The sequence below is a fragment of the Myodes glareolus genome, chromosome 18, assembly GCF_982192425.1.
Source record: "Myodes glareolus chromosome 18, mMyoGla1.1, whole genome shotgun sequence".
Lineage (NCBI taxonomy): Eukaryota > Metazoa > Chordata > Mammalia > Rodentia > Cricetidae > Myodes > Myodes glareolus.
In genome coordinates, this window is record NC_142043.1 from 45,432,389 (window position 1) to 45,448,132 (window position 15,744).

The window sequence follows — 15,744 nt, forward strand, 5'->3', positions numbered from 1 at the left end:
AGAAAGGACAATGCAGCACAGATATACACAATGGGATGCTATTCCCATCATAAGAGTGAAATCTTATCACCTGTATTACCAAGGAGGAACAAGGTGACATTCTAAGCCAAGTACAGAAGACAAATACAGCATGTTCTTTCTCACATATAAAGCTAAAAAATTGAGTCTCAGAAGAGTATGAAAAGAACAGCAATTAGTAGGGACTGAGAAGGAAATAGGGAAGGTGGGGATACAGAGTGTAGGTGCAGGGGTGAAACTGGGTAGCATGAACTTTCTAATAGTCTACAACACAGTAAAAATAAGTATGGCTGATGAATAAATATAGATAGATATTTACAGGAGAACCTTAAATGTTTTCTACACAAAATGACTATTTAGTTGATTTAGTCAATTACCTTGATTTGATCACACATATTGTAGGAAAGTAGTGAAACGGCACATTCTACTGCATCAAAGTATAAATTATGTGTCAATTAAAAAGAAAAAATTTAAGCAATTTAAATACATTTTAGGAAATATGCAGATTTGTCAAGAATATCAATTTTATTCAGAATACAGAATATTCAAGTACAAAAGAATGAAAACATATATATGTATATAAAGATAAAACATTGTCCTAGGACTACTAAGGCACTGATGTAAATGATTCCTGAAATATGAAGTATCAAGTTTTAATATATTTAAGATTCAAATCTCTAATACAATTTTCAGCTTTCTTATCCCCTGAAAGGCAGCATTTAAAAAATATTTATGATGGCTTAAGGAAAATAATATGATAACCCCGTTTCAAATGTATTTTTGAACTTTTAAATTTTTTTTGTTTTATCAAGCAATACACAACAAGGCACAATGATGTATAAAAGGTTACATAGTTTGACATGAAACTTCAGAATACTGATAATTGAGTCACTGTATCAAATATTTTAAAGTTTTCTACTATTGGTATTAGCTTTAACTTTGTAATACACTCCAAAGTATATGCCTCCAGTGTCTTCTGTTTAGTATACAACAAAAATAAGTTCATGCTATAATAAAAACTACAGATATTCATAATATGAAGGAGTTCTGTAGTTTTACTGGCAATAACCCTTTGCCATTTAGAATACCATGCAGCAAAGTGATAATTTGGCAGTAAACTAGCAACTTACAGATTCCTAACGACAGCAAGGGTGGGAGAACTGCACACTTTGGCTGGCAGAGCAGCCTTCTATGTGAAAATAGTTTTCTATAAATGTGAGTAACTTTAGCACTTTGCTAGATAACTGAGTTAATGATTAAGCAAAACTAGCATAAACTCAAAGCACACAAATAACTTTTGATTGTGACGACCATCTGTGCTCTGGAACTCTTGTACTACATAAAATTGAAGCTGAAAAGAAAAAAATGTTTTGAATGCAACAATTCAAAAGACAACATAAGAAGTAAAAATTATCAAAAGCATTAATTTCACAAAGCTTTTATAGGAAAAGCAAATAGTCAACACATACAGGATATTTAGTTATGGGACTTTGAAAAAGAAAAAAACTAGCAAGTCCCAGTGCCTTGAGGGTGAGTCCTAAGCTCGTACAGCTCGTGCTTGGGCAGGGCATGGATGTAGCTCAGCTGGCAAAGGATGGGCAAAGCTCTGCATTAGATTCTTTAGCACTGTGTAAACTCAAAAACCAGACGCGGTGGCACACACTGTAACCCCAGCACTTGGAGGTGGAGGGATGATGACCACAGGGTCAGCATCATTCTCATCTATGAGAGAGTGGAGCCACCCTAGAATATATGACTCCCTGTCTCAGAAAAGAAACAAAAAGCTTGTGCTATAACTCAGCCGTAAGAGTGCTGCCTCTTAAGGGAAGCTGCAGGCTCAATCCCTATTAGGATACAAGGAAGAAAGAGAAAAGAATCTGCCGGTTTGTCTGATTTTGTAGACAATAGCATGACTCTCTAGGAGAATGGAATGACAACTTTATTGGGGGGATATATATGGGAAAACTGGGGGAATCCTATTTTGTTACTCTAGATTACAATGAAGAGATAATAAAGTAAAAAGAGTTCTTTTTAATTCAAAGAATGGTAAAACTAGTAATAAACTGTAATTGTAATTTATATCTTAAATCCATTACTTCAATCAAAATACATCTATTATACATTCTTTCCTTCAACACATAATTACACAATATATAGGCACTGAGTTCACAGAAGCAGGAGTCCCGTTCTGTGAGGAACACAGGAGAGCACTGCCCTCCTAAGACGGGGACCAGTGGAGCAGAAGACCCATGATGGAACATTCCCAACAGAACAAATCATGACGGGTTTCTTGACAGTAAAAATATTGAAGCAGACAAAGGATATTTAAAGTAGGAGGAATAAAGCAAGGGACATGGAGTACTGAAAGAAATTAAGAAAAATGAAAATAAAGTTGATGGAGGAGGGTTATCTGTCTATGTGTACTTTCATTGGTTAATAAAGAAACTGCCTTGGCCCTTTGATAGGACAGAAAATTAGGTAGGCAGAGTAAACAGAACAGAATGCTGGGACGAGGGCAATGAGGCAGACGCCATGGAGTCAGCTACCAGGTCAGACATGCTGAATCTTTTCCGGTAAGCCAACACCTTGTGGTGCTACACAGATTATTAGAAATGGGTTAATCAAGATGTGAGAGTTAGTTACTGACTAACTCTCTAGAGATAATGGACCAGGCAGTATTTAAATGAATACAGTTTCCGTCTTATTATTTCTGGGACTAAGCTAGCTGTGCAGGAGCCAGGTGGGATGAAAAGCAGGCCTGCCCGCAGCTCCTCACTTCATAAACTCATTTTCAAAAACTGGTAACTTTAACACATATCCTAAACCTATAGGCTTGAGAGCATCATCCAATCGCTACTCAGGTCATTCCTCTGCATCTTTATTTCTGTCATTGATTTCACCAGCTCTGACTTCAAAGCACAGGAGTTCCAGCTGATAGCCTGATTCCCTAATTAAAACAAAAGATCCTCACTAAAATCAGTGATCAGTAGAATTAAGTCTTTTTAAATGAGCCTAATAACTAAGGTTTTATTAATAAGACATTTAATTCTGTGATTCTCCATCACAGAGAAGACATAAAATAAAGACTAACTCATGGTAGCAGCTGTGTACTAGAACTATGGCAGGGCTGTGACAGAACACTAGCCACTCCCCGACCTGACTCTGACTGTGAGGTGTTTTACTCTGCTCACTCCTCAATTCTGGTAAGCACTGGCGACCTGCGACATGCCAGGCGTAGTCCACCTGCAGACAGGACAGTGAAGAACAAGGACAGGCCTGTTCTAGTGTTGGCAGCAGGAGGCAGACAGGGAGGAAGAAAACACAGGGAAAGAAGAGCAAACAGGGCGAGGAGCCAAACGGGAGGGGCAGGGCCACAGGGACAGGGTGGCAGGACTCTTACTTCTTTCGGTCTTTGTCCTTCTTAATGCTGCTACCTGCCGCCATAAATGTCTGGCTCTGGAATAGATCACAAGTAGCTTTCTTCTTAGAGAAAGCAATTGATTCTTCCTCCAACATCCTTCTCTTTTCTTCAAGCTTCATTCTCTCTTCCTGGTGGATTCTTTTAAGGTGCTCGAATTTGGCCTGAAGCTGTGAAACAGAAGCACAGTTCCCATAACTGACACCACGCGGCAGCACACGCAGGAGCAGTTTCTATCTCACAGTACAGTAGGTACCCTCCCAGCCCTAATCCAACTGTCCATGCTGCCAGTAAAAGCCTTCAGCTGCCACGGGGACTTTAATTTTAAGAGAGTTCCTTTATGTGATTGAGCCAAATACATGAAAGTCATAGCCTCAGGACAAAACTTTTGTTTGATAACATTTTTATATCCTTGTTTTACATTTTATCTATAATGCCCATTTAACAAAGATCCTCAAGTTCATGAGCAATAAGAGCAAGGAAGACAAAAGAACAGGAACAAATTACCAAGAACAATAACAAAACTATTTTGTCACCTCACTGATTCATTTCCCTCCCCTTACAAATGGGAATCAAGACTGCCTTCTTTCCATCAGACACCCCATGAATGCATTCAAAAAATTAGGGTAACTTTGACCTACACAGTCTTAAATGCTAAGGGGCAGAGAAACCTAGCCTCTGGATGGTATCTTAAATTCAAACAGCACACTACAGCTCGATCCACTCTGCAGATGAAAAGGTAAAAGAGAAATTCCCTATGACCAGGCTTTCTTCTCCCTAGGGACAACCTCAACTTCTACAAAAGCTATAAACTGGATCCCACTTCTGCAGACAGTTTGTTTGAACACTTACATACTTGACATTGATTCAAAATTCCATGGAGAATAAACAGAAGTGCAACCTGGCCCTATTATAACACAGAGGCCACTAGACAATTGTAAGTTTGAAAACGTCAGAGGATGGCTCTTCAAAATCAAGCATTTCCTCTCTGGTAGCTTTCCTTTACTTCTGGGTAGAAGAGCAAGCGATCTGAGCAGGAGAGAGCACTGGCTCTGTCTCCCGACCATACTTACTCCTGCACGCAATGCAGCAGACAATGGTGGCTCATCTCGTCAAGTTTATTTGTATTAGAAGGAAGACGACCATTCTGGGTTCTGCCTAGCCCACACCACTGAACTCCTCCTTCCTTCTCCAGTAAAAAGTAACCATTTGCTATCTGCCCCAGATTCCTGAGGGAAACAAATTTATCTCACTCTGTAATTACAAGGTAAAACAGAAAGATGTTTTGCTCTCTGTGTACAAGATGGGTCATGATCTGAGGTCACTGGGAGCTCCGCTTTCTTGGCCAGCTCGTTTGAACATTAACATTCTGAAACTCTCCATTTCTTGTGGAGCCAAGGGAAAGATGAATAAAAGAGAATCCAATGGCAACCGTGTCTCCTAGGACTTACAATAGACAAAAACTACAGTTTTTTATGGATAGGTAACCTTAGATCACATTTTCCATGAATGTAATTTGTTAAAGCTTTTCATTCTGTTCTTTCTTTATGACATTGAGTGACATAAAAAGGAACCAATAAGCTGGACGGTAGTGACACAGGCCTTTAATCCAAGCACTAGGGAGACAGAAGCAGGAGGCTCTCTATGAGTTCAAGGCCAGCCTGGTCTACCAGAGCTAGTTCCAGGACAGGCTCCAAAAGCTACAGAGAAAACAAAACAAAGCAAAAAGGATGTAAGTAAAAGGTTTGGGGAAAAAGAGGTTTCTGAAAGATGAAACTTAAAAATGGAGTATGTATGAGTAAAGGTTATAAAAATCCCTAAGGTAAAAATCAACATTGATATAAAAGTTCTACTTGAATCAAAGGGGTCCTCTTAAGATACTGACCAGCTTTATAAAAATTGACTCTCTTCATCAGAGAGGACAAGAAGAACCCTGGATTCTAACCCGTCCCTACAAAGAGAATCACTGGAGAGGGAGGCATTCCCTTCTAAGGGAAGCCACTCGATTAGCATGACCCTGACCTATTCTTATGGACAGAGATATCATTCAGCATGTTGAGGTAAAACTACAAAAGCCAAGGGCCTCACCTTAAGTTCCCAAGAGAAATTGGCTGGTGTTATCACTAAAAAAGGTTAAATTTTGGCCACCTACACAATCATAAACACACAAAAGAAAACAACCAGAAACAATAAAACAATTCTACCAGTCCCAACCAGGATTCCTCGATATATACAGTTCACCTGCTCACCTCCGTGTCTGGAAGCACAAGAATCAAGAGCCCCTCTGAAGGTGCCCCTGAACCTAAATGTCAGCTAGTATCAATAAGGCACAGACTGATAAATAACTTATTCATACAAATACAAAGTCATGACCTGTGTGGTCTGAATAAGAAGTGCCCCCCATAGGTATATTTAAACGTTTGGTCCCCAGCTGGTGGTGCTCTCTGGAACCTTAGGAAACACAGCATTGCTAGAGGAAGCGTGTCACTGGGTGAGGGCTTTGACAGTTTATAGCCTCACCCCACTTCCAGTTCATTGCTTCATGCTTGCATTGAGGAAGTGATCTCTTAGCTTCCTGCTCCAGCCACCTGCTACCATGCTCCCTGCCGTTATGAAGGCCCACTCTAAAACCATAAACCCAAATAAACTCTTCCTTCTACAATTACCTTGGTCATATCATTTTACCACAGCAACAAAAAGTTACTAAAACAACCTCTGAATTATCAAAGTAGACTGTGAACACATGGACCCTATTATGAAACAAAAAGGAAACATACCTAAATACATATCAAACACGCCAGAAAAATAAAGAGTTCAACATTCTCACTTGAACTCCAAACAAAGGACAACTAACACTGAGATGTCGTGACCCTATTAACCTGTCATCTGACACAGTGGGTATGTCAAGGGACTGAAAAGATCCCTACCACGTGACAGCCCTCACTACTTGATGCAGTGCAAAGGATTTCTGGGCATTCACCCATTACATTATGTCTTTGGTAAATATAGAGAGCAGGCCAGGGGCTTCTCCATAAGAGTCCTACGACACCTACCTAGGTCCTGCCTCCCTTGAGAGGCATCTATGTTCTTTAATGTCTTATCTAACCATATGCAGTGATACCCCCTCCCAGGAACGCCTCTTTGAACCTGTAGTATCTTTTTACAGCCCTTCTCTAGCCGACTGATACTCTAACAAACAGGCACACGCATGCCCGCGCGTGCGCACACACACTCACACACACACACACACACACACACACACACATATTATTGTATGCAGTGTATGATCTAAGAGTAATTGAGAGTGTAATAAAAGGACCTATGATTGCTAGTAGCCAACTATTAAGGGAAACTGGGATTGTTTGGCATCGTAGTCAATGAAACATATCTATTTATGAACTTGTTATTGAATACATGTTGACACTGTGGAAACATCATTGTGTCTGTGTTTCTGACAGTTCATTCACAAATGGTTAGAGATATGCCCATCAATAAAGTGTCTGCCCCGCCTCTTTAAGTAACCCTGTAAGGAAGCCCAATAAATCCATTGGTTCCCCAGAGTGAACTTTGGCAAAATTGTGGCACAATTTGTTGCTGGGACCTTGGGACAAGGGGAAGACACTGCTTTGTCTTCCCTAGGGAAGGAATTTTAACAACAAAAACACTTTAAAAGCCACAGTTAAAATGTTTCTGGTTATAGTATTACAAAATTTCTTAATAACCTAGTAGTTACAAATCTTTGCTAAACTGTTCCTAATGGAAAAATGTTTGCTCCAAAGACTAAAAGTTAATTGGATTTCAGGTTGTAATTTCTTTGAAGTCTCTATTTGAAGACTATTGTATGTGCCATAGTTTTCCAAGGATGATTACAAGATGAACCCTCCAGTTTTACAGACCATCTAAACAATAGCTACACATCACATCGGATCACATTCACCTCTCTTTCAGCTTCTTTCAAAATGGCTTCTTTCTCCTTTACTCGCTGCACAAACATCTGCTTCATTTCTTCTTCCTTCCTCTGACGTTCACCATAGAATTCGTGTCTCTTGGCTTCATAAGTCTCTTGAAGACTAAAAAAGTTACTGTGTTATTCTTATGTTAAAAAGATGATATAACAGTGTTGCAAGACTATTTATATGCCTCATTTAGACCTGATTTTACCATACACCATCATTTCTGAGGACCCCCAAACATGCCACCACCTACAGCATCAGATGAAGGGTTTCCAGTACTACAGTTAAAAAAAGCAGAGACTAAGACTGATTTATTTTTAAAACGTGTCCTTCACAGGTACTCTCCTTTTATCTCAAACATGCTCCTTTTTCAATCTTTGTTAAAAGGCATCTACCTACATACTGAAGTAATGAAGTACTTTGCTTATCTCTGAGCACCCAGGCAGGTTAGTTAGATCTGTGAAGCTGACATCACCAAAATACAGTCCTCTTTCCTTTTCTGCAGATACCATACAATAACAAATGTGATTCCTGACATCTTCTGCCTTCACTATTGCAATATTTTCTTAATGACCTCTGGGCTACTAGCTCCTCTTCTCTCTGTGTTATTCTGGTCCCTCCCTAGAATCTTCATCCAAACCACAAAACTCCTTAGCTTTTCTCCCTGAGTTACAGTTGCACCATCTGTAGAATAAGATCACACCTGATTTAAACAACAGGCAAAAGAACTACAATCTGTCCTACTTCTTTTACGGATTAATTCCTCAATAAACAAATCTTAGGTTCTGGTCAAAACAACTCACTGTCCTTAAAACATACCTATAGGCTGAGTTTTTGCCTGTTTCTGTTTGCTTGTTTTTGTTTTGTTATTGTTTTTCAAGACAGGGTTTCTCTATGTAATAGCCCTGGCTGTCCTGGAATGAGCTCTTGTAGACCAGGCTGTCCTCAAACTCACAGAGATCTGCCTGTCTCTGCCTCCCAAGTGCTGGGATTAAAGGTATGCACCACCACTGCCCAGCTATTTGTTTGTTTGTTTGTTTTTTGTTTTGCTGTTGTTTTTTGAGACAGGGTTTCTCTGTGTCACAGCCATGACTGTCCAAGTTTTCGCCTGTTTCTGATGTCACTGCCCTCTTCCCAAGCACATTCTGCTCTGCCATTTCCTCAATCTCTGAAAGTCAGGCACAAAATGCAACTTCCTCTATGAAGGCTTTCCATTCTCCTCAATGGACTGGTCCTTCCAAAGCACCTCCAGGGCATTTACATCCTGTCTCCCCTCTTTTTTAATGAATCACAAATACTGAAAACAGGTACAGGATCTTTGGTGAGCTTTGTTACCTGTCTATCCAGCAAAGCTATCTAGACACTAGTTTCTTCTTAACTATTTCTTTAGAGACAGGCAGGTAGAGACAATTCTAACCAAGCAGAGACTGTCCTAAAATTCTAGGGAATGCTCTCTTTGCTTACTTGTAAAATTCCAAAGGTGCAACAATAAACCTTAAAATATATCAAAAATGACAAGCCCTCCTATTTGAGCTTTATCAGAGAATACAAAATCGCTTTCCTGTTATGCCAGTCAGAAATTTTTGTTGCATTTAAGACACTAAATATACCTGGATTTTAAAATTCATATTATTTTTTGAATTAAGAGTTTTATTAATATTCAGTAAGTTGAAGGAAAACAGAAGGAAATGCTGCATGATAGCTATCAAGGCTGGAAGTTAAGATATACACAGCAGGTCTTCTAAGAACATCGTATCTGAAACACTTGTAAGAACATTTCCATTAAGAACAAAATACATCACTGTGTAAAATACCCTAAGGACTGCCTCAAACACCAAGAAGGCCACTTACACAGCACTAGGCTTTTTGGTTTTGTTTGTGTATCACTTTAAAGAAGCTCCTAAATGAATGACCCATTTTGACAAATTTCAGAAACTTCACTCCATTTTGCAGGAAGACCTGATAAGTCTTTTATAACATATAATGTCTTGACTTCTTATTAAGTGACATTTAATAATGCTTCATTATTTTATCTACACACACACACACACACACACACACACACACACACACACAGAGAGGAAGAAAATAAATGGAACTGGTGAAGAGAAAGGCCTAAACTTTAATGAATGTATGCCACCAGCAAGAGATGCACCAAACAGCACACGCCTCATCTTCACAGCAAAGCTGAATAGCAAGCACTGGATTCTGACTTCCAGGAGAGGAGACAACAGCTTAGCAAATCTAGCTACCACAGCTGCAAATCCGACTTGGAAGTGAACCAGTCAGACTTCGTTAGAGTGCACAGCCAACCACACTAGATCTGACGGCCTCAGCTGAGATCTCAGCAACAGGACAGAGATGTGCTGCTCCTGTACACTTCCATCATGCCGCACCACGTCTGACTTTTCTGGGCATTTTATGGGGCCAATTCCAGTTTTAGAGATCTGTAGCATCAATCTCAGGTGCCACAGAGACTCTTAGTAGCTCTGAAGGACATGGTGTGCAGAGTTAATACAGTGAGACGAACAGACCACTGTTAACAACCATGAAGAGTCCCTGCTATACGATGTCCCTAAGATCAAATTAGTTTGTTGTCATGATCATGAAAATTGTACATTATCGTACATCTGACTAACTTGAAGCAAATAGGGAAAAGAACCAATTTTTAGTTCTTATGCCATCAAGTCTACAAGCCTTTCCACAGAGATGTTCATGTTACTTGTACAGTTCAAATAAAAAGATGAACTTCTAAGACTATTAAATGCACTAAGTTACTAATTTCTTCAGAGTTTCAAAGATAAAATTTCAGTATTAACTTAAAAAGTTAACAAACCCTGTAGTACTATATAAATCTTTCTTTCAAAACTATGGGTCCTAGCTAGATGGGGCACATATCTGCATTCCAAGTGCCTGCAAGACAGAAGGAAGATGATGTGCATGTGAGAGCAGCCTGGGCTACACAGCAAGCTCCAGGTCAGTCTGAATTGCATGGGGAGGCCCCATCTCCACAAACTGGGTACAGTACTTGACTGCATTTGAGTCATCACAAAACAAGAACTACAGGTCCTAATGCACTTCAGTGACAATCATTTGTGAAAACAGACTAGATGTGACCATCTAAAATTATTAAACTTGGGTATTTGAATTTTTGTCAAAGTATCTTTCATATAAGTTAAATAATATAAAAATGTTAAAGTCTGGTGTGGTGAGGACACCTGAAATCCCAGTACTCAGTGGGCAAAGGTAGGGAGATCTTTGTGAGTTCAAGGCTAGCACGGAACTCTATACAATGAGTTCCAGGCCAGCTAGGCTACATAGTGAGTGGAGTGTCACAAAAAAAAAAAAAAAGTGCTATTGCTGGGTCCTAAGGTAGGTTGATTCTCAGTTTTCTGAGAAACCATCATACTGATTCCAAAGTGGCTGTACAGTTTACACTACCACCAGCAATGGATGAGTGTTCCCCTTCCTCCAGTCCTCTCAAGCATAAGCTTTCATTAGTGTTTTTGATCTCAGCCATTCTGACAGGTGTAAGATGGTATCACAGAGTTTTTTATTTGCATTTCCCTGATGGCTAAGGATGTTAAGCAGTTCCTTAAGTGCCTTTTGGCCATTTGAGATTCCTCTGTTGAAAATTCTCAATTTAGATCTTACCCCATTTTTAATTGGATTATTTTACATTTTGATATGGAAATCAGCATGGTGATTTCTCAGTAAATTGGGAATCAGTCTACCTCAAGGCCCAGCAATACCACTCTTGGGTATATATCCAAAAATTCATATTCATACCACAAGGACATGTACTCAACTATGTTCATAGAAGCATTACTCATAAAAGCCAAAACCTGGAAACAACCTAGATGCCCTTCAACCAAAGAGTGGATAAAGAAAACATAGTACATTTACACAATGGAGTATTACTCAGCAGTAAAAGCAAGGACACCTTGAAATTTGCAGGCAAATGGATAGAACAAGGAAAAAAAAACATCCTGAGTGAGGTAACCCAGACACAGAAAGACTAACACGATATGTATGCATTCATAAATGGATATTAGACATAAAGCAAAGACAATCAGCCTACAGTCCACAACCCCAGAGAAGACAGAAGACAAGGAGAACCCTAAGAGAGAGATACAGATTCCCTCTGGGAAGGAAAAGTAGACAAGATCTCCTTGTAAATTGGAAGTGTGGGGTAGGGGGGAGTGGTAGGGAAGTGGCGAGGGAAGAAGGGGAGAGGGGAGGAGAACCTGAGGGATCAGGAAGGTCAAGCTGTGAAGGACAGAAAGGGAAAGCAAGAAAAGGGATACCTTGAAAGAGGGAGCCATTATGGGGTTAGCAAAAAACCAGGAACTAGGGAAATTCCCAGGAATCCACAAGGATGACTCCAGCTAAGAATCTAAGCAATAGTGGAGAGGGGGCCTAAACTTCCCTTCCCCTATAATCAGATTGATGACTATGCTAACTGTCATCATAGAACTTCCATCAAGTAACTAAAGGAAGCAGATGCAGAGATCCACAGCTAAGCACTGGGTTGACCTCCTGGAGTTTAGTCATAGAGAGGAAGAGTGAGAATATGAACAAAGGGTTTGAGACCATGATGGGGATACCCACAGAAATAGTTGACCTGAGCAAGCTCACTGACTCTGGACTGACAAATGGGAAACCTGTGTAGGACCAAACTAGGCACTCTGAATGTTACTAGCAGTGGAAAAAGGATTTATCCCTAGTGTGTGAACTGGCTCTTTGGAGCCCATTCCTTAACCCTGAGGGATACCTTGTTTAGCCTAGATACAGAGGGGAGGGCCTAGGTCCTGCTTCAAGTGATGTGACAGACTTGTTGACTCCCCATGGGAAGACTTACTCTCTCTGAGGAGTGGATGGGGGCTAGGGTGGGGAAAAGAGGGAGGAGTGGGAGAACAGGAAGGAAAGGGAACAGGGATTGGTATGTAAAATAAGATTGTTTTAAAAAGAAAAAGAAGTGCTTATGTATATATATACAAATACATATCAGTTTATTAAAACTCTAAGTGTATACTCTAATATTAAATCTCATGACAAGAATAATAGATTGGGATATCAACTATGACTCAGTATAACCATTCAAAGTAAGAGGAAGATGGAAAAACAAACAGATCTGGCAATAAAGAAATAAAGGGCACCCTAGCAGGTCCATGTAACATTTCTTTTAATTGTTAGGTTGATATAACACAGATTTTACAAACCAAATTAAGATGAATTAAATAGGAAAGAGTTCTCAGAAAATAGAAAGTAACTTCACAAAACTACAAACAATGAAGGTTTTCCATGTATTAGGCTTCAATGAACTTCTTACACAAACCTTACCAAGTCTCACAAAATGGAAAGTACTACAAGCAGTAGTTTGCCTCAGCCTGGCCTAAGAAACAGAATTTGGTTTAGAGAAATTCCTCCCTCCTTAAATGGAGCATCCTGGGAAGGACAGACACTGTCCTCACCCTGGGGTCTGCTTCTCCCTCTCTTATCCTCTGTAGGAATCTCCAGGGTTGCCCCTCCGCCTTCTGCGCTTTGCTCTGGTTTTTCCCATTTATTATAGTTCAAAATACATTACTACCCCAAGGGTATCTCTCCTAAATTTCCAGTTAAACCTCACACATCCCCCCATCTCACAGTCTGTCTACCTTTCCTTTAGTGCACGCATCACAATTAAAATCTACTTACTGTACAACTGAGAATTTAATTTTGGTTAACGAGCTTGTTAACTCCAGACTCATCCTGAATGCTTAATGAGCTGCTTAGATTTATCGTTTCCAATTTCCTGATCATGGCCCACCATGAAACTTTTTACCTTTCCCCTCTTGCTTATCTCAGTGACCACCACTTGCCCTGTTTCTTGGGTGGCTGAAGTAATTTTTAATTCATCTTTTCTTGGCATCCGATATTCAAACCAATCTTTCAATGACTCTTTAAAATGATTTATACTAATAAATATGTTACCATTCTTGTCCAAGCCTCTATTTTACTGTGTCTGGTCTCTTAGCTTAGGCTCTCCACGCCACTTATGGCTGCCGCAACCCATTATCTCTTGTTCACACAAGGCCATTTAAATACCTTCTTCACACTTCCTGCCCCCAAGTACTACAAGGGCAAGGGTACGTCTGTCTGACCCATGTGCATACATACCCAGGAGCTAGCATGCTGAGCAGACGGACGGCAGATAAACAATAATTACTGGCTGAAGGAACATTTTAAAATGTAGATTCCTAGGCTCCATCCCTGGAAATTCTGACCCTGCATTTCTTAGTCATCTACAGGTGGCTGATGAGGAATCCACCAGGCAACCCGGATCTCTCTTCTTGGAGATACTTCAAAGCTGTCCTGTTTGCTTTCACTTGGGACCTCTGCCTCCTCAGTACACACAGACCTCTGAATTGTCCCTGAGACTTGGAAGAAATGAGAAGCGAAACCTCCTTGGGGAAACACTAGGGAAACCAACTTGAAATAGTTAATCTTCAGTAAAGATATATGATCAGAAAATCATCAGCTTATCAGAACTACTGCCATACAGCATTAATTTGGTGGGAGAGGTTAAACACATACAATTCTTAATTTTTTATGTTAGAGTAACGAAAACACTAATAAAATTTAAAATTTAATTTCATCTATGATTAAGTCTTCCACAAGGCCAACTGAAATCTAAACAACGATATAAAATATTCTCTTGCTCCTTCCTATTGTGTCTACTCTGTGGCAGGTGTCAACAGCTAAGGGAATTAAAGAATACCAACAGTGGAGTAGAAAAGGAATCCTACTCTCAGAGAAATCAAAACAGTGCTTATCCTAAAGGCTGTTTCTTTACCCATGCAGAACTATTCTAGAGGGTTTTATTCAATCAGATTTGATTAAGTACAGAAGGAACTAGGATTCTATATATGTGTGTTTATTTTTAAAATTCAGGGTTATCATATAGCCCCATATAAACTTACCAAAGAAATCAAAATACAAAAGAAAATTTACCAAAGAAACATTAAATGGTCTAGTCACTGAATAAGGTCTCTCCGTCTAAAATTCTTATAACTATAAGGAACTATTTGAACCAAAACTCCCTTCAAGGGAAAGATACTACATTTTTGGCTAAGCTTCAGTTACTCCAATGTTCCTTTATAAAAAGAACAAGTAATGAAGATTTGAGTAATTTAATATGACTCGTACAATAATAATTATATTTTCATCTGTTTCTAGGCACAAAAAAAGAAAGAAAAGGAAAAAAAAACAAGCAAACAGGAAGTGAGGAGATTCTGTTATTCATATACTGAAGTCACACATCCTAATTACTTATCTATTTTATTTTTATTATTATTATTTATTTTATTTTTATTTTTATTATTTATTATTCCTTTTTTGTTCAGGGCCTCACACAGACTAGCACTCTTAACATTGAACAAAAGGCCCCACACCACCCCACCTTTTTGCACTTTTTAGTTTGAGACAAAATGTTACTATATTGCCCAAGTTGACCCTGAACTGGTTCTGCAGTCCAGGCAGACCTTGAACTTGTAAGCTTCATGACACAGCTTCCTAAGACACTGTATAAAAGAACTGTTTTTCCTTTGCTCCTTTAGTTAGACATTATCTTCAGAAGCAAGGATAATCAGCTGATTGGAGAAGTCAAATGAATCAGTTTCATAGTTAGATTTCTAAAACTCCACTCCCATCACCCTGGGTACTTAAGAGAGGGCAGCCCTTTCTCACTGCCTCTGTCCTGCCTTCCTCCCAAAGCCTCCTCACCTGAGGGGCTTGTTCTCCGGGCCCACGTCTGCAAAGCCCATTTCCTCCAGCTTGCAGCGCCTGTACAGCTCGTAGTGCCGTGCATGGGTCTGCTCCCGCAGATCCTCCATGTTTGTACAAATGAGCATCTCCCGTAGCTTTACAAAGTCACAGTGGTTCTCATTTTCCACTAGCCAGAGGAAAACAAGACAGAAAATGCTAGTTTTTAATTCCTGGCACATAATTAGTGCTTGTCAAATGAGCAAGGAGATGAAACACAAATGAAATAACAAACAGAAATGGCCAATTCTGATTAATGGCTACTATCATTGTATACAAGGAACTAAGGAAGAAACTCTTACATTATATACACTGAATTACAGGTAATATTAACACACTGAGAGGTCTACTTCAAATATAGTAGCAAGTGGATAAAAATGAATTAACAAAGAAATATTTCTCATTGCTGTATGCTCCAGCTGCTTCACTAACATTTAGCTAGTTCACCAACTCTACACTCAGGACATCTTACACAGTACTTTAAAAACAGCAAGAAACATTATCTCACTCCAAAGCAGTAAATTCTGTTAAGAGCTACAATGATCACATTCT

The 15,744-nt window shown here is 39.5% G+C and overlaps 1 protein-coding gene across 4 annotated transcripts in view; it reads right to left on the reverse strand.

The window, feature by feature from the left end:
- The window catches only part of Septin10 (septin 10), a 71,179-nt gene that overhangs the window by 24,782 nt on the left and 30,653 nt on the right, over positions 1 to 15,744 (reverse strand). For 2 of the 4 annotated variants that reach the window (XM_085679663.2, XM_048451751.3), the window contains exons 7-10: positions 15,154 to 15,322; positions 13,549 to 13,563; positions 7,374 to 7,506; positions 3,419 to 3,606 (exon numbers count right to left, since the gene is read on the reverse strand). In XM_085679663.2, coding sequence (XP_085535789.1) covers positions 3,419 to 3,606; positions 7,374 to 7,506; positions 13,549 to 13,563; positions 15,154 to 15,322 — 505 coding nt within the window. Of the gene's footprint in view, positions 1 to 524; positions 1,370 to 3,418; positions 3,607 to 7,373; positions 7,507 to 13,548; positions 13,564 to 15,153; positions 15,323 to 15,744 lie in introns of those variants that run through there. The other 2 variants (XM_048451754.3, XM_048451752.3) reach the window with 2 other exon arrangements.